The sequence below is a fragment of the Miniopterus natalensis genome, chromosome 2 (genome assembly GCF_054644295.1).
Source record: "Miniopterus natalensis isolate mMinNat1 chromosome 2, mMinNat1.hap1, whole genome shotgun sequence".
Lineage (NCBI taxonomy): Eukaryota > Metazoa > Chordata > Mammalia > Chiroptera > Miniopteridae > Miniopterus > Miniopterus natalensis.
Window position 1 is genome coordinate 11,638,270 of NC_142082.1, and position 24,891 is coordinate 11,663,160.

The 24,891-nt window shown below is 36.9% G+C and overlaps 1 protein-coding gene across 2 annotated transcripts in view; it reads left to right on the top strand.

Moving 5' to 3' along the window:
• Window positions 1–1,503: 1,503 nt before the first annotated feature.
• Window positions 1,504–24,891, top strand: part of MSR1 (macrophage scavenger receptor 1) — a 56,917-nt gene continuing 33,529 nt past the window's right edge. Inside the window, exons 1-5 of one of the 2 annotated variants that reach the window (XM_087813719.1) lie at window positions 1,504–1,607; window positions 9,234–9,340; window positions 11,923–12,036; window positions 17,480–17,892; window positions 21,608–21,794. In XM_087813719.1, the coding sequence (XP_087669845.1) occupies window positions 1,504–1,607; window positions 9,234–9,340; window positions 11,923–12,036; window positions 17,480–17,892; window positions 21,608–21,794 (925 nt within the window). Of the gene's footprint in view, window positions 1,608–9,220; window positions 9,341–11,922; window positions 12,037–17,479; window positions 17,893–21,607; window positions 21,795–24,891 lie in introns of both variants that reach the window. The other variant, XM_087813720.1, reaches the window with a different exon arrangement.

A 24,891-nucleotide genomic window follows, 5' to 3' on the forward strand; every position in this document is an offset into this window, starting at 1 on the left:
CGTGGGATTGAAAAAAATATAGAAACAGAGGCATGGATACGTGGAACAAATTGATAGCTGTTGGAGGGGAAGGGGATTGCAGGACTGGATGAAAGAAGGTGAAGGGACTAAGCAAAAAACATACAACCTGGCTGGCGTGGCTCAGTGGTTGAGCATTGACCTTGGATCCAGGAGATCACGGTTCAATTCCCGGTCAGGGCACATGCCCGGGTGGCGGGCTCCATCCCTAGTTGAGGGCGTGCAGGAGGCAGCCACTCAATGACTCTCTCATCATTGATGTTTCTCTCTCTCTCTCCTCCTCTCCTTTCCTCTCTCTGAAATCAATAACAATATATTTAAAAACAAACAAACAAAAAACATATATATGCAGCACCTAGACACAACAACAGTCTGACGATAGCCAGAGGCAAAGGCGTGTGGGGGGAAGGTGGAGGTAGACAAAGGAGGGATACACGCAGAAGGAAAGAGACTCTGCTTGGGGCCCTGGATGGCCATGCAGTGTGCAGGTGATGATTTATCGAGTTGTACCCTTGAAACCTGTATGGTTTGGGGAACCAATGTGATCTCAATAAATTCAATAAAAAAGGAAGCAATTAAAAGATCTGCTCTAAAGAAAAAAAAAAGAGTGGCTGTGCGGTACTGTTCCCTTGTCTCTCAAGCACAGTGCACTGTTGTGCATTGTCTCCCGGGCACATTGCCTCCCAGAGGGAGTGTTCTGGGGTGCGCAGGGGCCCGGCCAGGTTATTTTGGCCATTTGCAGTTGAAAATATGCTCTCTCCCTGTTTACAGCACCCAGAAGTGCCTATGGAATAGAAACTAAACACTTTCCCCCAGAAGAATTAGATCTAAAAATTAGCTCATTCATGTAATGTGTGGTTTTTATGCCTGTTGCACTGAAACTTGTTGAGTGTGATTAAACCAAGGAGCTGGAAAGTGTGAACTCTGACAAGGTGGGGGACGGTGAAGGACATTTCTTTCCTCGGCCTCCACGCCCGAGGCCCGTTTCCTCCACGCCAACCGCTTAGCTGCTCAGAAGAGCCCCGTAGACAGTGCCCACATCAGATAGACGGAGCTGCAGTGAGCAGCCTTAATTATTACTTTTACTTCGTAAGTATCTGCAGCCTTTCCTCATGTGTTTTGTGTTTGAAGTGAGAGATAAGGGGCATAAGGGAAAAAATGAAGAAAAACAAACCACTCAAACATGGGACTCTTCCTCAAACTTTCACAGTATGAAAGAAGGTGTGATGGGAATCAGTGGAAGATGTGGAGGCTAACGGGAGAGAATGGAGAACAGGAACTTAGAGAAGCACACATGTCACAAAAGGGAGACCTCCTCTGCTTAATAACCCTTGTTTCTTTCTCATGTTACTTCTCTTTTTCTCTCGCAATGTTCTAGATGGGAAGACAGATTTAGATTTTGCAAACTTGTGCTTTGGTGAGAGTACGATTGAAATGCATTGTTAAGAAAGATTTTCAACACTCAGTGTGTCATTTCCTCTCTTCATGTATCAGATGCTGCAATACTTTGTGATAAAGATTTTACATTTCAACTGTAAAGAGTGGGAAGTGGGTAAATCAGTTCAGCTGTCTTCAGGACAAACGGTAAAGTAAGTTTAATGTTTTTCCAAAATTGCTTCTATTAATTCTGTGTGTCTACTCTGTGTCTGGGTGTATGTATGTGACATGTGACATATATATGTGTGTGTGCATGTGTATAGTGTAGATATATGTGTGTGTGTGTCTCTGCACATACACAAAAGAAAGGATTTCTGGTAGAATTTTTTTATCCTCTCACTAATAATTTGATTTGGTTGTTTCAATGTTAAAAAAAAAAAGGACGTTATGGCTAGGTTTCCATGAATAAAAATATGTGTGTGTACATAGATATATAAGAAATATACTAAGTACTTTGTAGGTTAAGCTGGTAAGAAATTTTAAGCATATAACTGTATATATTTTATTGAAAAATATTGGATTTATTCAAAATATGATTAGACATTTAATTAGTTACATTTCCTTAATTTTCACATTATACTTTTGGCTTTAATTTAATACCTTTTATTACCTTTATGTGCTCATATAAGAACTATTGGTTGTGCATCTATATTTGCACTTCACTGGACTAGATGTAGGGAAATACAGAGTCAAAATATAAAATACAGTTGCTGTCTTCAGGAAGTTAATGATTTAAGGCAAATATACAACTTGAGCAACTTAACATAACAAAAATAATATAATAATATAATATAATAATGTAATGTAATATATAATATAATATGATATGATATGATATATGATATGATATAATAATATAATATAATATAATATAATATAATATAATATAATATAATATAATATAATATAATATAAATATAATATATAAACATGGAATTTGAGTACCTTAACTAGTGTGAAAGTGTACAGATAACTACCATGGGAATATAGGAGAGGCCAAAATTACTTCAAAGAACGAAAGGACTATATAAAAAAAACACCTTAATGGATTTGTTAGAATTTAGATTCATCTTAAAGAATGGGTAAGATTTATACAGCATAAAATGGGGGTTAGAGTTCTCATTGGCCTTGTGAGGAGAGCGATAAAACGATTATAGAAGTGAGATTATAAATGTTTTATGCAGTAATTAGAAGCTGGTTGTCTGGAAGTACATACAAATCCAAGCTTCCCCACTCCTTAGTTCTACATTAAGTAGTTATTTAACCTTCTAGGTCTTGGTTTTCTAGCATTGTAAAATGGCAAGAGCATTGCTATAGACCTCCTGGGGCTGCTGTGAGGATTAAATAGAAAAGTCCCGATAAAAGGGAATCGGAATATAAATAAAGATGGTTCATTTATTGGTGATCGTGTACTAATTTATAAAAAATTATTTTAAATCCTCATAATTTTTTAAATTGAAATTGTAATAATATTTTACATATATATGTGTATATATATATCAGTAAAATAAATTTAAATATTTGCCAAAGGTCACATAGTTCGGAAATGTCACAACCAATATTGAAACCTAGGCTTCAGATTCATAAATTGATGTTCTTTCTCCCTCACTACCAAGGATGAGCATCCATAGCGCTAGCGTAACATAGTTGTTTCCATTTCATAACCCTTTTATGGACACCTTTCTTTTTTTTTTTTTTTTTTAAATATATCTTTATTGATTTCAGAGAGAGGAAAGGAGAGGGAGAGAGAGAGATAGAAACATCAATGATGAGAGAGTCATCGATCGGCTGCAGCCCACAACCTGGGCATGGGCCCTGACCAGGAATCGAACCCTGATCGCCTGGATCCTAGGTTGACGCTCAACCGCTGAGCCACGCCCGGCCGGGCGACACCTTTCTTAAGTGTAGAGCTGTTGGCTTCACAAATATGTTAATTATTTTCATTTCATGCAAATTTTTAACTGTTCATGCAAGATCAAAGTTTTTTTTTTTTTTAATAATAAAATTTACTAAGTTATTATTTACCCCAAATCTTAAAGATAAAGTTAACCTTAAGAGTTTGATGACAAATCTGAATAGGGAACAGTCGTAGAAGGGAGACTGGATAAAATACATATTGCTTATAAAGAGTTTATTCAGGTCTATATAAAGATCCCCTGATGATGTATAAGCAATTGATATGAATAAGTAAAACCCAGGAAGAAAAATAAATAATTACATGGAAATATCTCTTCTAGACTAATAACAGAAATGCAAACAAAAGCCACCTTGAAGTATTAACTCTTATCAAAATCAAAATGATTCTAAAATAACTATTACTGAGTAGTGGTAAATTTGGTTCAGAACTGCCACACTCACATTTGACTGTAATCTTTGTAAGTTTGTATGCTCTTCATAAAGAGCAGTTAGGCAGTAGATACCAAGAAGTTTCAGATAGTTTTTCTGCTAACTGGTAGTTCAACGTATGGTGAATTATCCTAAAGTATCCTTTCGAAAGAAGACAGATACACTATGAAAATATTTATGTTATCTCTATTAGTAAATATTGTCCTCCAAAGAAAAGGGGAAATTAAAAAAAAAATTATTACATTATAGAAAAATGGCTATAATAATAAGATTCATCTATTTGATGAGTTGTTGTGTAGCCCATAATTTTAAATTAAAAAATAATTTGAAGTATAAATACCGGATATGATTTTAAGGGAAATCATACTAAGTAACTCAACTAAGTAACATGGATATGTAGGTACAAAGACTCAAATTTCATGCATAAGAATGAAAGTGGTTTTTTCTTATATTAGGGCAGAGGATGACAGAAACTCTCCTCCAGTTTATCTCTAATGCTGTTATGATGTTTTTATAATTGAAATAAAAAGAGCGACAGGAAAAACAGAGGGCATGTTTCCCAGCAAGTTAACGTGGACACCCGCTCCTATGGTTTCCCTGTTGCAGCTTCTTGACCTCGCCACCCACTCGGGTAAAAGCTGATACGGCAGAGATGGGAGTTTCACTTCTCACGGGAGCCCGACAGGGTAACGGGCTCGGGACACCCCTCTGGCCTTTGTCAGCGCCTTTGCCGTTCCCCTGGAATTGTGACTTTAGGGCACGTTACTTTTTCTCTTAACCTTGGAAATGACATCTGAAGGCACCTTTGAACTGTGTAACTTGTTTACTGGCTGCTGACGAAACGTCATATGTGTATGTTCTTTAAAAGTATTTAAAAATTATGGTAATAATGCAAGCAAAGAACTGAAGTAATCTAAGGAAGCCTAAGGAATGCCTTTGAGGGGAAATGGGAACTTTGAGGGTGAAATCTTTTGTGTCAGTTTCCTATTTACACACAATTCAGAGAAAACCTTTTTACTTTCGTGTATAAAAGAAGAACTTTTGACATTTTCACACACAAACTTTCCTTGAGGTGTAACCCTGTGTATGAAACCTAGTCATCCTGCAAAAAAAAATTCTTTCATTGACTTATGAAATTTCGTATAATGTATTTATGTCTCTAATGGGAACCTACCAAGTGCCAGGAACTTTCTGGTCATTGAACCAAAGAGATAAAAACTCCTGAATCATGGATCTAACTTGGGTGAAAAGAGACAGACAGTAGACGTGATGAAGAGGCAAAAAGTATTTTAAGTTAGATAGTGATAAATTTTTTGGAAAAAACACACAATTAAGCCAGGAAGGACTTGAGGAAGTGAAAGAGGTGTGTTGCAATTTTACATCCAAAGCTCCAGAAATGTCAGTCTATCTAAGAGAGTGAGGTTCTCATCAAGACCTGAGTGAGATGGGGAGGTGTTTGCAGGTTTTGGACAGTGGGGTGACGTGATCTGACTTGCTCTGGGAGAGGAACACTCTAGAGGTAGTGTGGAGAATAAACAAGTAAATAAAATGGAAAGAGGAACAGTGATGCTGAGAGACCGGTTGGGAAAGATGATGGGACTCCAGCCACGATGGCAGTAGGGAACGTGACAATCGATTGGATGTGGAGTATGAGACAAGGAAGACCCCTAGGTTTGGGCCATAAAGAAATCCAAGTGGGGATGTTGTTAGGCAGTTGCATGTACAGGTCTGGAGTTAAGAGGAGAGGCCTGGGCCATGGGCATCGATGTAAGAGTCATCAACCAGCCTTATAGTTTGTATTTAAAGCAACAAGGCTAGTGAGAACACCAAGGGAATGAATGATACCAGAGAGAGGACAAGAATCGAGAGCTGGCACAATCCAGTGTTAATAAGTTGGGAGATGGCTTCAGTATCTCTTCTCAATAGAAAAGCATGAGCAGGACCAGACTTCTGGCAAACGCTCAAGGCCTATCATTTTTGTGCATTGACTGTTTCTTGACCTCTCAAGAATCTGCTTCACTCTCTCCCATAAAAGCCAAACAGCTCAAATGCCACGTAGCAGGTTAATGAAGTCATTGTATGCCTTGCAATTCTTGGTCCTATTCCATGACCCTGACTTGTTCTACCACAGCGTCAAAGGTTCTTCCTTACCTTTAATGCTGATTCTTCTTCCTTTATGTGCCCATTAAATTTGTTTGTTCTCAAGTTTATGTTCTCCATATGTTTTTCCTGAAAAATATTTTGCTTGATTTTTTTCTCCTAGTCTTTGTTAAAGTGTTATATTCTGATGCCTTTTCGTCAATTCTTTTCATTTCCTTTTCTTTTTAAATACTTCTTGGATTCTCCCCTTTCACTGTCGGCTCCATTGCTACTATCCAAGGTGCGTAGCTGGGGTAGAGAAAAATGAGCTAAAATTTAAAAAATTGGCATAGAGTGCAAGGGATGGCTCTGAGGAAGTCAGGAGCTGCCATGCAATTAGATATGGGCCTAGTGGGTGAGAGTGAACTAGAATAAAGCTCTGGCCTCTGGTTGATGTGACTATGCTTGGCTAGCATCTCTATTTACCTTTATACCTGACTGTACCATGTGTATCTCAATGCACAAAAAATATGAATAAATGACTATAATAAACAGATGAAATAAATAGATGATATGCCAACACTAAAAAACCTGGAAAAAAGCAAAAATTAGGCTGATGTGGAAAACACACCATTGTAGCTATTTGTATTATTTCAAAAAATGATTCCGAGCTGGATCAGAAATAGGGCGTTAGTCTTTTATATCAGTGCATAAGGTCTTTGGTGCTTGACGATATTCTGTTGATCTTAGCAGTCTAATGACTTACACAGTATGTGAGGTAATGGTACATAATAGGAATTTGTTGGACTGGTCTCCATGAAGGAATAGGTATTTCCATCTTAAAGTTATTGATTGGACAATATCCCAATACTTACCATCTATTTTTTAATGATGCAGCATCTAGCATTCTAGATCCACCTAAAAAAAAAAAAAGTAAAAAGTGGAATTCTTTCTTTCTCTCAAGAAAAGTCCTTTATGCTAAGGAGGCCCTGTGGGTTCTAAATTGCAAATTTATTGAAATGTACATGTGGAGCTTCTGAGCAAGTATATGGATAAAAAATAACATTCATTTTGACTTATTGAGGCCAAGATTAGATCACTGTAGTATCATTCTGGATTTGCTATGATTTTTCTTTTTAAAATAAAACTAAGACAGTTCTTTGCAAAAAAAGAATTGTTCCAACCAGAATGCTAGTAATGTTCTCTTGAGAGCTACAATGGGATGTGGCGATAGCTAAATGCCAGTTGGACCTGAGCAAAGGAAAATAATGCTGATTAGGAACAGGCTAGAGGGAGTGGCAGTGTCTCAACAGTGTAACCCAGTCACCCAGCCCTAACATTTGGTTCATGTTCAAGGAAGCTATAAAAATAATAAGCTATACAAATAATAACAATAAATAATAATAATAGGAAAAAAATCTGAATTAAGGCCACAACCTATTCTGTCCCAAACATCCATCTCGTTTAAAAAATAAAAACAAAACAAAACTAATATACGAGACTAAAACCTGACAAAACAAAAATCACATCATTCCTTCAACAAATATTTATTAGGTATATTTTATATTCCAGGTCCTTTTAGGCTCTGGTAATAAATATTTAACAAAATAAGACATGGTCCCTCCTCTTACGTGACTCTCATTCTAGAGATATTTATCAGATTCAAAAGGTTTCATCTTTTTTTATAACAATATTCCCATTAGGAGATTGAGTAATATGAGATGCTTACTTTGTATTTAAGTGAAAATGGAGTCATAATAACTCAAATATTAAAACCAAAGCCAGAGTCAAACACATTGAGAAGTGCCAGTAAGCAGCCTGAGAAAAAAAGGATTTCTAGATACATAGCAGGTGTATCTAAATACATACTTTGTGAGCTCATCTTTTAGAAACTAAGTTCAAAGTGAAAAAGCTTTGCCACATAGTCCCTCATTGCTTTGAACCATAGTTTTATATATTAACTTAGCTCAGCTTTATTGTTTTTCTCAGTTTTTAAAATTATTTGTTTGTTCATTTGTTTCGCTTGGCAAGTGAAACTGTTATCCAGTTTAAATAATAGAGTGAATTAAAAAGAGATAAATGTTAGGGGAGTCTGGATCTGAATTGTCCAAGTTGATTTCCTATAATGATCAATTTTCCCTGATAATTATTTATTTCTTTTACTTTGCCTCTGCCTAAGAAAAGAGGGTGTAGGACCTATACCTCCCCTCTCCACTTTCTTCCTCCACAGGGCCAAATAATTTAAGAACACACTCCTTGGTCAGGTCACAGAATGATGCATGAACAAAGATTGTTATTGCAAACTGAGATATAAAGAATCTCCTTGGTAGTATTGAGTCATATCCTTACTTGTCAATACTTCACCCCAAGCAGGGTGAATGGTTGCCTGTGAATGATTGTCCTTCATTTCCTGGACTGGGTATGAATTCGGTGTCCTGCAGCTTCCAGTGCCCTCAATTAAACTTTGGCTGTGCTAAAACCATAACTCAGCATTAAAGGAAATAAGAAATGATCAGAAAGTGTTGGCGTTATTCTAAATTTATCAATCCAATGAGCTGAACTGTTTCCACGAAAAAGTCTTGTAATTTCTTTTCATGGGAAATGTGGTCCTCAGATTGCAAGCTGCAGCATTACTAGAGAACCTGTTGGAATTGCAAATTCTTGACTCCCTCAACCCAAACGTTGGAAGCTCTGAGGGTAGGATCCATCAATCCATGTTTAATCAAGACTTGAAAGGATTCTGAAGCATCTTAAGGACACATAGACATAGATTGTATCATAGAACATGGATTGTGCTTGAGAAGGTACAAGGACATATTTGTGATCTGCCTCTGTATAATCAGGAGTCCTGGAAAATAAATAAATATACAAGTAAGAAAAGAGAAAAAGAAACAGTTTTTCCTGTGACTCCTAATCTAGTGAATAGATATGATCTTTCCAAAGTGATAAACAGATGCTTTGGCAAAGAAACACTGACTCACAAAGCTCTGATAAAGGGTCACAGGAAATATTTACTTCAAATTTTGCACAACTATTTTGTTCTAAGGGAAATTGTTTTTTTCAACTAAACAGTTGTTTTCTGTCACTTGGAATAATACTTTTTTAGCTAAGAAAGAAAAGCTACCTCTCACTCTCAAAAAACAAACACCTGCTCTATGTAAGTCTGTCTTTTACTGTTACAATGAAAACTTATGGGTAGGTATACTATATTGATATGTATGGTAGATATGTAAACTTAATTATATTTTCTAGCTCACATTGAATTTTAATTATAAAATTCAGTTGGAAACATTATGCCAAAGGGTCCTAGCCATTTTATGTGTAATTAATATATTTTCCCATGTGTTTGATAGAAGTATGGCCAAGTGGGATAGCTTTCTCGATCAACAGGAGGACACTGATAACTGTTCAGAATCTGTGAAGTTTGATGCTCGATCAATGACAGCTTTGTTGCCTCTGAGTAAGTAGAGGAAGGGTGGGATGCCCAGCGAGGTGGTCCTTAGAGTAATTGACACTACATAAAATTAGTCTTGAGACTTACCTTACATGTGTATGAATATTAAAATAATACTTATTGGATAAATAGTTTTTTCCCTCTCTTGAGAGAGAATACAAAATAAGCTTAAATTGAAGAAAGGAAACATTATAATAGATTAAGTTAATCCATACTATTGATTGAGTTGTCTGATTTCCCAGCCATTGGGCTAGGTCCTGAAGATGACTGTGATTCTAGCACCATGAATTAGTATTTGAAAATCATGGGTGGTGGGTATTTGTATTAGTTTCCTGTGGCTGCTATAACAAATTACCACAAAGTGGGTGGCTTAAAACAATAGACATTTATTTCTCACACTTCCAGAGGCCAGAAGTCAAAGTCAAGGTCTCCTCAAGGCCATCCTCCCTTTGAAGGTTCTAGGCTAAGAATCATTTCTTGCCTCTTTTTAGCTTCTAGTGGCTCCTGGTAATCCTTAGCACCTCCCCTTTGTAACTGTATCACTCCAACCTCTGCCTCTATCTCCACATGGTCTTCTCCCCTGGTGTCTCCATGCCCTCTTATGCTAAAGATATCAGTCATTGGATTAAGGCCTCACTCCAAACCAATTTGACCTCATTTTAACTTGATTATATCTCCAAGACTCTATTTCCAAATAAGTTCACATTCACAGATACCCAGTGTTAAGTTTTCAACAATATTTTGAGAAACAATTCAATACATAACAGGACTGAAAAAGATGTTTGTACAGGTTACCAGAAGACCTCAAAAGCAGTAGTATTTGACTGTGTCTGGATAGGTCCACTTACGGTGTGAACACGGAGATGCTTTCCTCCTGCTAAGCCTTAAGTACATTTTACCAAGGAATGAGGCAGGGAGGGAAGGAGCCATGGAGATATTTCAGTCAGAGGAAGCAGCAAATGCAAAGTACAGGATCTTGTAGGAAAAACCCGAAATACAGACCACAGCTCCAAGGCCTGATGGATCTCGGATGTGGTATTAACAATAGATGGGAGACCGTGGCACCAATGAGACAAGAAGAACAGATAATAAGAGAAGCTTTTAAAGGTGGAGATGTTGAGATTGAGGAAGAAGAACAGAGTCACTGGGAACAAAGAAAGGCAAAAAACAAAACCAAACAAAGCAAAGGCATCTCTGAGAGCTTTTAAAAGGCAATATACAGATAATTTGTGATTGTAAATGGGTGTGGGGTGCCGGGGGGCCAACGGGGAAAATAGGGACACATCTGTAATACTTAAAACAATAAAGATACATTTTTACAAAATTGGAGATAGAGGAGAAGATGACTCCTGGGTTTCAGGCTCAGTCAGACTGGCAGGTGGAACAGCCCATCCTGCTCGTATGGTGGGTGGTTCTTTCTCTTTTTCCTTAGCTCTTTCCTTTTTTATTCCTTTGTTTTCTTTTTCTTCTCTTTACTTCTCAAAAAAAAAAAAAGGCTCTCCTTTTCCTTTCATTTCCTCATAGAACATTATTGAGCAATGTCTGAACTTTTGTTTTTAATTTTGGGACTTTACAACTGGAAAACAAAATTTACTTTAAAAAAAAAAAAAAAAGAGTAATGAGAACAATGGCCATAGGAAAAATATTTTAATAAATGCTTTATTCACTCTTCTTCTACTAAGATTCCTTCTATATTGTTAGCCTTTCTGCAATTAGCCTCTATTATGTGATCACCGTTTATTATAAATGCATAATACTAAAATGTTCATATGTTCTGATCTAGCCAGAAGATGGACTTCACTGATCCATTCCAAACTTAGTCAAAATGTGAATAATTTTGTTTATTTCTTATTTTACATTTTATTCAAATCATAAGAAGTATTCAAATACAAAGTTATAGAGATGAAATTGTAAAAAAAAAAGTACAATCATCATAGAAAATAAATGTTTCTTTTATCTGTCTTAAAATAAGAAAAAAATCATAATTACATAGTTACTTGAGGGATTTTATTTTCACCCATAATATATTCCCATATGAAACAGAAGAAGAAAATTGTTTGCATATATTGGTGTGGATATTAAATTTAATTCCCCCAATCTGCCGGGTGTGGCTCAGCGGCTGAGCATTGACATAGGATCCAGGAGATTGCGGTTTGATTCTCGGTCAGGGCACATGCCCGGGTTTCGAGCTTGATCCCCAACAGGGGGCGTGCAGGAGGCAGCCAATCAATGACTCTCTCATCATTGGTGTTTCTATCTCTGCCCCTCTCCCTTCCTCTCTCTGAAATCAATAAAGATATTTTTAAAAATAATAATAATTAATTCCCCCAAATGAGACAAGCACAACCTGTAGATGATAACCACTTTTATGGGTGCTTAGTTAGTGGATACGTAACTGAAATGTCCATAGTGATGCCTATGGGCTTAGTCTGTGATTGTCCCTTTTGCTTCCTACTGAACAAACAAAGACCTATTTTTCATTTTTATTTCAATAGGCTTGGTATAACAATATAATTGCAGATTACAAAAATTTTAGCTAAGTAAGAAGATTAAGTTTTCTAACAGTAGTTTGGGCTTTTGTTTTTTAGATTCTAAAAATGGCCCTGCCCTTGAAGAGAAACTGAAGTCCTTCAAAGCTGCGCTGGTTGTTCTTTATCTCCTTGTGTTTATAATACTCATCCCCATCCTTGGGGTCGTGGCAGGTACAGTATCCTAGAGTTCCAACACCCACAACTCATCATGTGAACTTGTTACTGTAGAAGCAGAAAGAAGCATTCAGTCTTTTGTATATGGGAGATTCATAAGGTAAACTTGGTATCACAAAGTGTTCCTTAAATGTATTAAATGAAAAATAGATTCTTCAGTCATTAAGTAAAAGAATAGAAAAAATGAAATAGAATGGAAAATGAAAGATTAAGGCAAAAATATAACTATGGAAAGGATTAGCCCATTTCAAAAATATATTATCCTCTGAAATCCTATAGATGTCTTGTGGTGAGTCACAAATTTCATGGTAAGTATTCTGGTTGCCTAAGTGAAAACATTAACATGATAATTTACATTAACAATGCCTAAAATATGAAAACAAGGCAGTTGTTCAGGTCAAGTTCTTCTGGTATTAAGAGCAAAAAAGAAATATTCCTGTAAGTCTTCAAGAATTAAATAATGGCCTACACTTCAGTAATATCTTTACAGTTTATATGGCCTCATGTTTCATAGGGCCATTATTTAAAACATCTCTAAAAATTAGAACACTCTACTTGGGTTCCACATAATGTTTTGCAGGTACATAGTTCTTTGGAAAGCCTGACTTGAATTGGGGATGTATCTGAGGGTTTCCATAAGGGTGGCTTGCATATAACTCAGTTAAATCTGTAAGTATTATTACCCTCAGTAGTATTTTTGATATATGTGATTGTCGTTTGAGTTTACATACCTTATAGCTCTCCTTTCTCTATGACTGGCAAAACGTCTGGACACATGCTCTATTAAGAGACCAGCTGGGAGTAAGATACATTTTTAGATGCATACTAACCAGCTTAACAGGAAAATGCTCCTAAATATAAGGCCAAATCTCCTCCGCTAACAGGGAATCTAAAGGAATATTCCAAGACAGAGCCAAAATTGTGCTAAGAAAGAAATGATAATAAAACAACAGCAACAATTGTAACAGTAGCTATCATTTTTGAGCACTTACTATGCTTAGGCACTGGGCTACACGTTCTCCATGGGTTATCTAAATACACCTTTCCATTTACCCCTGAGCAGACATATACTCATTCCCATTACCCACAAAAGGAAATCGAGACTGTTCACCCACCACACTTGACTCCTAACCTCTATGGTCTACTATCTCCTGGTGTAATTGGATTTTTAGCATAAAATATGGTTGACCAATAAAAAACAAAAACAAAAACAGAGTTGCTGTAATTTTAGCCAGAAGAATATTTAGCCAGAAAAATATTTTCCTATTTTGGCTATTAAAAACAAACTAAAAAACAAACACCAACCACAGTAAACTAAACCAATCAATCAAACCAACCAGAGCCATCTAAATAAAAGAACCTAATGTAACTGTTATGAAACTAACTTCCTGATGAACTGAGGTTATCTGTGTGTTGTTTGTGTACATGCTTATCTGTAGTTTGAAAGACATAGCTGAAAGATGTTTTATTGTTTGGCATTATTAGCTATAAGCCAGGTATAATTTGGGTAATTTCATCGTCTTTATACAAACCATGGTCTGCAGAGTGCAACTACTTTCTAAAAGGCCAGTGTAGAATGTGGACTGAAGTCTGTAAAGAATTCAGAGTTCTAACCAAGTTCAGAATCTCTGGGCTATTAGAAAATACCATCAAGTCAACACGTTTGTTTTAGGGTTGACAATGATTGATCTGAAGTAGTTTTGTTTATTTAAAACTACAACAGTACCTATTAAGATTGACAAGAAGTTAAAAATCTTCAAATCGAATCAGTTCATGTTAGCACCCAAATTCACCAGAATTTGGAATAGATCTTGCCGTGTCCATCACACTTGAAGAATAAACAATTGACAGTCCATTTACAACTTTAATTAAGTTGTAAATCAAAATAGTTGCCCAAAAAGGAACTAAAATGCAATACATATCTTTACTTGATATCATAATATTACAATTATAGACCAAACATATGCCTAAAATGATAGTAATCCCTTTGTTTTGGCAAATATGAATTGGTGGGTGAAGTAAAATGTTGTACATAAAAACTCTACTTAAATTTGGAGTGTCATATTCATGGAAAGATATTTCTTAATTTCAAAATCTACTCCATATGCTATCTTTTCTTAAAGAAGCTACTGGATTGATGGCATAGTATAACAACATAATAGTGTCTCTGGACAATAAAACATAATTTAGTATTAACATATATAAATTGTTGCTGAAATACTGAAGATTCTTTAGCTCAAAATAATATAGATTTTTGGTAGGAGAAGATATTACCAACATGAAAGAGTAAATGTGATCTGTAGAATCAAATATAACTCTCTCCCTAGGCCTTTGCACGGTTAAAGCTTTTCTCCTTTCAAATGTGAAATAGAAAAATCAAAAAATGTCATCTCTCCAATGATAGTGAAAGAAATGAAGATTTGAAAATAGAAACTCTGGTGTTCTTTACCTGGATTTTTGATACAAAGTTAAACATTTTTAAAGAAAGTAGGGATCAAATTAGTTTTCATTTAGAATTTGGGAAAGTAAGCACTTTTTTGTTTTGAAATCTATAAGCAAAATGCAACCTTTATTGTCAATTCTTATTAAACTTGATGTCAAACCAAAACCCTTGGTCATATGATATTTTGTTAAATCAGGTCTCTATACTGTGAGCAAGAGTTGCTTTACTCATATAAAGTAGAAATTGTTTCCAGTATAAGTAAAATTATATGGTTGAACAATTAGATCCATATGCCTAGTAAAATCAAGCACAGAGATCACTCTACCCCTCGCAATACCGAACCTCCCAATTTTTTATATCACACAATATTAATTGCCCCTAGTTGTCAGTGTTGCGCATACAGATGTGTAAACCACAGAGAGTGAATCCAAAATATTAACAATAGCAAAAAAGCTGAAACTTACCAGATGCTTATTGTGTGCCAGGAAGTATTCTAAGCATGTTACATATATTAGCTCATTTAATTATTTAAACACTGGCTACTAGCATCCCATTTATTCAGAAGTGAAATAGAAGCATTGGCAGATCAACTTGCCCAAGGTCACACTTTATTAAGGAAAGAGCAAGAATCGCTAACCCAGGCAGCTCTAATCCAGCACCTGGATTCTTACCTGCTAACGAGGAAAAGCAATAATCACCATAAAAGGAAAAAATGTAAGGGGCAGCTTTGAGTTTCAGTTGATCTTATTGCCAGAGTTGTTCAAACACTGCTTTATACTTAGTCTGTGGTTAATAAATAAATCATGGACTTGATGAATGCATATGAGGCTGTCAATTCAAAACTTGCTCCCACACTTCATTTAATAAATGGAATAAGATCTTACTAAAAAATATACTTTTTTGTCCAATTGCTTGATAAATTAAGAAGTATAATTATGCACATTTGAAATGGCCTCTGTTGTGGATCATACCAAAATGTGGTCACACATGTATTATCAATTCAATGAAGCTAATTTTAAGGAGAATGTTACTAGGAAACTGTGATAGAATGTGTTTTATAAAATTGGGATTTAATTGCATATATAGTTTAATTCTTAATATAATGATGTCTACAATAGCAACCATCATCAATGGCGTCTTTAAGTCAAGGTGGTAAAACAGGTTTTCTCTGTAACAACTAAGATAACATCTCTCATGGACAAAGCACCTAAATTTGAATCGAGTTTTCACACGTGCCATCTGTGTGCCGTGGGGTTCACATGCCTTACCTCACGCATCCTCAGCACCACTGTTGAGATGGTTACTATTTCTAGGTCTTGGAGGGAACCTGAGCAAGGAGGAGATAAGCAACTCGCCCAGAGTAACCGAGTTAACAATGAGGAGGAGAGGTAGACTCAGAATCAGGCAGCTGGGCCCTGTGAAAACACCATGATCTATTTATGTACCAGGTACCCTGAGCTAAGGGTGGAAATTAAGTGTTTTTCATGTGTTATCTCGCTGAATCCTCAAAAACCTGTAAAGCTGGTACTATCGCTACATAATTTTTACTCAGGAAACTGACAGATCAGATATAGCTGATCATGGAGATATACTTTTAAACTATGTGAAGTTATTCTTTTTATTGCTTAATAATAGTCAAATATAGAAAATCTTATACATTCGAACTAATATAAGTAAGGGACATAAATGTAGATAAAAGCTATAACTGTTAGAGATAAACATAGAGAGAGACATGGAAAGACAACAAAATTTCAACCATTACTGGTTAGTGGTAAAATAGTGTTTATTGTTTTCTTTATTGTGCATAATTATGTATTGATTTATCTAAAAAGTTAATGTTTATGCTTTTCATTTTTAAAACTGTAAACACATTGCTCTAGATCCTTTCAGAAGGATAATTAGCTTGTTTAGAGAATATATGTCTGTTTGGAAATACACATCAGCAGCTCTGTGTGTCCTCAAAATATCGTGTAATAGGATTTCTTTCTTCAAGTAATAATTACTCACAAGATTGTTTCTCAAAACATTGAATATATTAGTGAGAACAGAAACAAACTAATGTAGGGGGTTTGTTAAGTAAATCTGGTAGACCCATATATGGAATACAATGAAGTCATTAAAATTGTTTTCATAAAACCATTCTAAGTAATACTCAAAAGTCTTTATGATATAGTATTAAATTAAAAGTAGTTTTCAGGTTGCATATAAAATATAATCTTGCATTTGTAATAATAACATGATAGTGAAAACAGAGAGCCAGATTTCATACACGTACATCAAAATGTTAGCATTTAGCTTGGGAAGAAGAAATTAATGGTCCATTACTTCTCCTTATTACTCATCTTTTATAAACTTTCTGCTATGAATATATATATATTTCATAGTAAGCAAAGAGGGATCTTATAAAAATAATGCTTTTTCAAAGTAAGACTATTATTTGCCCAATTCTCTGCTCCGCCCACTATAAATCAGGCCTGTGTGAACTGAAAACGACAGTCCCCTGTCAGCTTAACGAGAGCATGAGGAAGACTAACCAACCATTTAGTCACGTGGCCGATAACACTAATACTTCTACTTTTACTGCATATTTGTCATCACCATCGTCATTCATCTTGGTAATGACTAAGATATTCAACATGCTAATTCAGATACTCTCTGATCTCCTTTTATCTTACCGGTGGAGCCGAGGAATAGGGCCCACTGCACTTTGTAAGCTGTGGAATCTCTCTTCCTGGGAAAGCCCGATGCCGTGGCCCAGGAAGGCTTCCTAGCAGCAACTCAGAAAGAAGCTCGATCCTGGAATAAATCCTGAAGTGAAGTGGGAAGGGGAAACTGCCACCCTCTCATGAGTGTGCCTAAATACAGATATTCTATTTAAAATAAATACCTGATTTGGGATAGCACCCAAAACGTTGGCACGGAATGGCCCAGAATGGGATGGCGTATGCATTTAAGGGGACTGGCCGTGACTCTGTCTCTTTGTGCTTAAACATGCAGCTCAGCTCCTAAAGTGGGAAAGGAAGAACTGCGCAGCTGGTTCGGTGAATGCCAGCGATACACCGCAGAGTCCCATGGGAAGAGGAAATGACAGCGAAGATGATATAAAATTTCGAGAAGTTGTCACGGAAAACATGAGCAGCATGGAGAAGAGAATCCAGTATATTTCGGATACACAAGCCAATCTCATAGATTCAGAGCATTTCCAAAATTTCAGTGTGATGACTGACCAAAGATTTAATGATGTGCTTTTCCAGCTGAATACCACGGTTTCCTCAGTCCAGGAACATGAAAACGAAGTAGATGGCATCTCCCAGTCATTAATAAGTCTGAACACCACGTTGCTTGCTTTGCAGCTCAGTATTGAAACGCTGAATGGCAAGGTCCAAGAGAATGCATTTAAACATCAAGAGGTAAGAGCTTTCCTATCGGAAGGTCGCATGCTGACCCTGGGTTCGTTTAGGTCCCATCTCCTCACAGGAACACGGCAAACCCTGCTGGAACATCAGCCCACCTACCTGAGTCCTCTGGGAATCTTACCCGAAGGTCACAAACAGATTCGCCTCGTTCCTTTTTCAGATTCCAAGCAAAAAGGAAAATACTTTTCCATTGGCTATGGGCTCTCTTAGGGTATTTTAATATTAGAAAGCCTGGATAGTACCTCTTGAGACTGCCTAAACCAGTGAGGATTTTCAGATTATCTTAGCAGAGCTGGGGAGGTAGGCATTCTGTATGTTTTATAACAGACCCCCAATTTGTTTCATTATCACCCCTTACATGGGTAATGTAGAATATCTACATTTTAAGATAGTTACTTTGTCACTCCCGGAAAGTATATGTAGCCTGGCCAGCATGGCTCAGTGATTGTTGAACTATGAGCCAGGAGGTCACGGTTCGATTCCCGGTCAGGGCACATGCCCAGGTCGTGGGCTCGATCCCCAGTAGGGGGCGTGCAAGAGGCAACCGATCAATGACTCTCTCATCATTGATGTTTCTATCTCTCCCTCTCCCTTCCTCTCTCTGAAATGAACAAAAACATATTTTTTTAAAAAGGAAATATACATACACTTTTAAGAATTAAAATGTGAATAATGTATGAAATGTCTTATCATAATAGGACCGAAGACAAAAGACAACAGAGCCAGACGTAGTCTAGATCAGTTGTCAGCAAAAGTTTCTTTTTGAAGGGTCAGATAAATATTTGGCTTTGGGACCACATGGCCTCTGTCATAGCTACTCAACTCTGCCATTGCAGTGCAAAAGCAGCCATAAACTATACATAGACAAATAAGTATAGCTGTGGTCCAATAAATCTTTATTTACAGAAACAGAGTTTGGCCCATGGGTCAAAATGTTTTTACCTCTAGACTATTCAGTGGTCAGCCCTCTGGGTCACTTGTATTGATGAGAAAGAAATTAAGAAGTAAGTCACTTATTTCAAAATTGTCTTTTTTGGTTGAGTAATTAAAATTGTTCTTTTCCATGAAAAATAAACATAGGACTAAAACTTCGCTGCTGGTGAAAAAAATAATCTTTGTATTATAAAATATGTAAGACCTAAGATTAAAATTAATGTGAAGTCTATAAAATTTCCATCATTAGCTTAAAAATCTGGCATCTTTGTAGTAGATTTTGCTTGATAGACCCATTCTTAATTAATGAGCAAAGCAAAGACTAATTAGGAAGCCAAGAGAAGCCTCTAAAGTTATAACCCCAGATGAAAACCAACTAAATTATTAACTAGAGAGTAGACTAAACAGGTCAATAAGGAATATCCTACATGTTTATCATTTGTAAGGTGCAATCACTCAGAATTTTTGAATTTTTACATGACACTTGTCTTAAGGAGTCAGAAGACAATTGCATTGCAATTTAAATATGGGGACTCTGTCAACCTCATTCCAACACCAACCTGGATCTTCTGTTTCTATTCCATATCACATTTTCCAAAATCTGACTGTTAAATGTTTCCCACACAGTTCATAAATATGTGAGGCTATCAAATGGGTGTTGGATTATCAAGAACTCGGGCGATGGAGGGGTTACAGAAAATACACAAAGAAGAAACTGTCCACAGGATTGAGAAATACGGGAGACAGAAGAGAATAAAAGGTCAGCTATTGGAGTAGAAACCGATTCAGTTGGAGGGAAAGGAGAAGGAAGAGAAATACTACTTTATGTAGAAACAGGATCAGAGGAGCAGTGGGACGCAGCGAGGAGAGAGAGGATAAGCCGGGTAGAAGGACAGGGAAGTGTTAGCCCCTATGCAGCAGGGGCTGTGGGATATTTGTGAGCCCACGGAAATGAGGAGTTGAAACCACGTTGGAAATGTGGTAATTAATGGGAATAATAAAAATCTGGTGATTCGTGACCTGAGTTTGGGCAGATTGCACTTGTGTTTTGGAAACAGATAGATGTGTTCTACAAACATCTATTTCACTGTTCGTTTTTGCCATGTTGCAAGGAAAATGCCAAACAGCCAGGGAGGGAGGAGACAGAGGGTAGAGAAGCTGCGATCTAGCAGGTTCTGAGCGAGGGAGGGCACTGCGAGAGCGGTGAAGGCTGAGCCCCTGTGGTTGAGGTCAGTGCCACGGAAGAGGCAAATCTGGATGTGTGTCCAACTCTTTTCAAAGGTTTTACAGCCTGACTGCCTTGACTCTCACCTCAATTTGTCCAGTCCAGTCAAGGAAAGTGTAATTTTCTCTTCACGCCTGGATTAAACAACAGAAATATTACTGGTTTGTTTCTGTGGGCAAATGGGAGATTCTGGCAACAGTTAAACATAGAAGTACCTAGAAAGGTATAAAGCATACCATGAAAACAGGCCATGCGGTAAAAGCAGAGCAGAGGAACAGAAAACATTACCGGGAGAGATGGGAAGGTTTGGTACATCAGAAAGGGACAGGCCAACGCCCGAAGGAAAGCCCAGCCAAAGACTTGAGAGAAAAAGTAATAAAGAAAAATATCATTGAAAATCTGTATGATTTGGAACTTACCCTTATCACAGGTGGAAAAGCAAATTAAGTAACAAGAATTTATTATGACTGTGCTCTGACTCTGAAAACTTAAATATATTGAGGGTACCTAGTATTTGGGTGCAAAAAGTAGGCACTAAGGTACAATTATTAAGATTTTAAAATGGTACCATATATTTGGAGGGCAGTGTGAGAGTATTGAACAAAAATTTTAATATTTACTCTCTTTAATCATATTCATTTCCAGGAAGGTGTCCTATAGGAGCGTGTGCATGTGTGTGCACACACACAGGCGTGGATGTATATATACACATATATATAATGATGTTCATTATAGCATTATTTACAGTTGTAAAATATATGCCCCTCAAAACTCTATCAACAGGAATCAAATAAACTATGAAAAATACATACAATATATTTCCACCAAATTATTAAAAATAAGACAGCCTCTAAGTATTTTAATAGGTAAATATAGTCTTATTATATTATTGAGTGAAAAGTAAAAGCATGTCCCAGATCAAACAAGTAGGATCACTCGTGCTCACAAATCTCTTTATATATGCATGCAGGTATGTAAATGCCCACTATATGTGTGTGTGTGTAATTAAAAACAAATACAGAGGCATATCTTACTTTTAAAAATTTAAAAGTAAGATATTGTTAATATGCTAGTTGAGATTGTATTGCTCATAAAAGGCTCTCTTGAATGTTCATTACCACTGGGGAGTATGGCATTAAACTGTTATTGCTACGAAACAATTTAATATTCAAATCCACCAAATTCACAGAATGGGAATACTATGTTTCTACTGTAAGTACAAATAAATTAAAAACCATATCACAAGTTTTTAAAAATTATTTTGTTAGCATTTTGACATCTGTCTATTTGGAAATAGAAGAATACCTTAGACATAGTCAACTAATGGGGGGCAGGGTGGACGGTGTGACTATTCAGGGATTCAGTCCAAAGGAGCAAAGGCTTCAAAACCAAAGAATTAATATTTTAAAACAGTTCTCTTAAATTTCGTATTCTTACTCCATAATATTCCTGTAATATTATCTGTGTGTTTTTAAAACCTGGCTCCCGGGGTTTCTTAAACTTACATATTTTATAAATAATTGTGCAACAAAAACTGCCGATGCTTCGCAGGAGATGCGTAGACTGCAGGAGCGTGTGCAGAATACATCAGCAGAAATTATGTCTATGAAAGAAAAACAAGCGCGTTTGGAGCAGGAAATAAAAGGAGAAATGAAACTACTGAATAACATCACGAATGATCTCAGGCTGAAAGATTGGGAACATTCTCAGGCACTGAAAAATATCACGTTAATTCAAGGTAAAATATCTTCTCTTTCTGCCAGAAGATGATATATTAAAATGTACCGACATATGCAGAGGTTTGGTCTTCAAAACCCTACGACTTAAAATAATTTTGGAGCACACTTTTGCTACACGTATCTAGAGGGCTTTTATGTAACTTATGAAGTGATCCCCTGACACCATGCACAGGTATTACAATGTTATTGACTGTTCCCTGCCCTGCTGTTCTTTACACCTTTACGACTATTTTGTAACTGCCAATTGGTATCAGTATTATTACATAAAAATAGAAAGAGGGGGATTTTTAATTCCGAATTTTATAAAATAACATGTGTTGTTTGTTTTCTGGTTTATTTATGCATTTATTTATTTATTTTGCTTTATTTATTTCCATCACCATTTACCCCATCCCCTCCTCCACCTCCACCCACACCCTTCCCCCTGAAACATCACATGTTTGTTGTCCATGTCCATGGTTCTTTCTCTTTTTTTTTCTTATGTGCTCAATCCCTCCACCCCTCAGCTTCCCCCCCGCTGAGCTGTCAGCCTGCTCTGTATCTGTGAGTCCGTCCCTATTTTGCTTGTTAGCTGTTTGTTCATTAGATCCCACATATAAGTGAAATCATATGCCCTTGTCTTTCTCAGACTGGCTCATTTCTCTTTGCACAGTGTTCATTATGATTGAATTATGCTCCAACATTAGAGCTGTACCCAGTTACCGTAGATAGATACATGCAAACTAACTGATACTTAGTGATTATGAGTTTCATTTCTTGCCTACTAAATTGTGAAAACTCTTCATCTCCCAGGCTAAGAGCCTAGATCTAGCCTGTATGTCCCTCGTTTCTTGTCTCATACATTCTAGTTTTTCCTGGAATGCTCTTGTCTTGCTTTAGAGCCCGAATTACTGAATCAAAGTTTTTGCTTGTCCACTTTTCTAAAATAAAACAGAAAACCCCACCCTGCTTGGGTGCTGTGGGCTTGCTTCCCTTCAGTTTGCGCAGCGGAACTCAGGCCGCAGATGGAGTCTCTCTGCCCTGCCTGCCCCGCCGCTCGCTGCGCAGAGTGACCGCCGCCGGGTGCGTGGTGCGGACGGTCAACTCCCCTTGCTCCGTGCACTCCGCCTGGGACAGGAGATGCACGCAGATCCCCACTGGCACAGGGCCGCATTGCGGGGGAAACTTCCAAATATATGTTTCCAACAGTAAGCTACAGCGTAGGAGAACTTGCTAATTACTTAATGTCCAGTAGCATGTAGTTTGCATGGTGATTATGTGGAAAAATATGCAAAACCAATCAACACTCACGCAAATACAGGAAAAATGTACACGGTTCTCTTAAGATGATATAATCATAAATTATATTTTTTCTTATATCTTTTCTAGGCTTTTATATTTTCTATAGGCAAAGTTGTTTTTGTAATGAAAATGCAATAAAACACTACTATTCAATGTCGCATATGAAGAGAAATGGACAATGGACATTGAGAACAACAATGATATCTTAAAAACTGAGTAACCAGGAAAGGAAGGGTCTAAAACACAAGTGAGACCTTAAAAAAATGGAAAAATGGAACAGATGAGAAAAACAGGGGGAAGCAGAGGCAAGGACTTCAAAAGAAACGAAAGAAATGGGCTGAATATATTTACTCATAAAATAATCTTTACCTCTTTAGGTGGCCACCTCTTAGAATTCATCAGTTGTTACATCTCTCAACCTAATTAAAATTTGTAAACAAACAGCTCTAACCAGTGATGCTAAATATAGTTGTGTTGTCCTTGGGCTTTGCATGTGGCTGGACCACAGCAATTAAAAATGCCTCTTTTAAAACATGACTATTTGATTTATCTATGATACATCCATGTTTGGTTCTTCCTTGTAGAGCTGAAAATAAAATTGCTAAGTGTTTTGCTTTAAATGGAGGGAATAGTATTTTCCCTGGGCCCTCCGTGTAGAAGAGGGAATCTAGCAGGATCCCTTGAGGTTCTAGAGACCTGCTCAGTACCGTCATTCTGAAGAAGTGACCACCACATATCACATGTCTGTCTGGCTGGGCACAGAAAATTCAAATGACTAAGTCAGTGTTGATTTAACTCAGCATTCAAGGACACCTGGGAGATCTTGAGGCTGAGTAGTTAAAATTTTCCTTGTAATCCCTCCAACTTATTTTATAATATCTATATCTATCTAGGGATTCTATTTACCATTTCACTTGAAAAACTATTCCTTCACTCATTTTCACCTGCCTGCCATTCCCCACATCTCTCCCACTTACCCAGAATCCTTTTTCCTGTCGTTCTACTCAGGGTTCAAAATGCCCTGCAAATCCCACTCCCTCAGTGAGGTCTTTTTATTTTTTTATTTTTACAATTTTTAAATTTTTTTATTGTTCAAAATATTACAGATGTCCCTTCTTCTCCCCATTGACCCCTCCCACACCTCCCGCCCCCCTCCCCAGTCCCTCACCACACTACTGTTTGTGTCCTTCAGTGACCCCACTTCTAGGAATATATCCTAAGAATCCTGAAACACTCATCAGAAAGAATCTATGCACCCTGATGTTCATAGCAGCTCAGTTTACCATAGCTGAGACCTGGAAACAGCCCAAGTGCCCATCCATAGATGAGTGGATATAAAAGCTGTGGCACATTCACAGCATAGAATACTACACAGCTATACATAAAAAAAAAAAGAATCTCATACCCTTTGGGACAGTATAGATGGACCTGGAGAATATTAAGCTAAGTGAAATAAGCCAGGCAGAGAAAGACAAACATCACATGATCTCACTTATATGTGGAATTTAAAGAGCTTAATAGACTGATGAACAGAATAGATTTGGTGACATTGAAGCATGGATCAGACTGGGGGGTGTAGGGGAGGAGAGATTGGCCAAAGAATTTATATTTTCAAACATTGCTACCCATGCTGATATGAATCTAACAAATACCTGAGTTTGTCACTTTCAACCGCATTGTTTTGTTTGTCTGCTATGTGTGGTTTTGTTTCCCTTGAGGGTATCATCACTCGTGAGTTACAAGTTCCTTCTTACACATTTTCCACAGAGCATCTAACATAATGTGATGAAATATGCCAGGCATGTGCATATACTA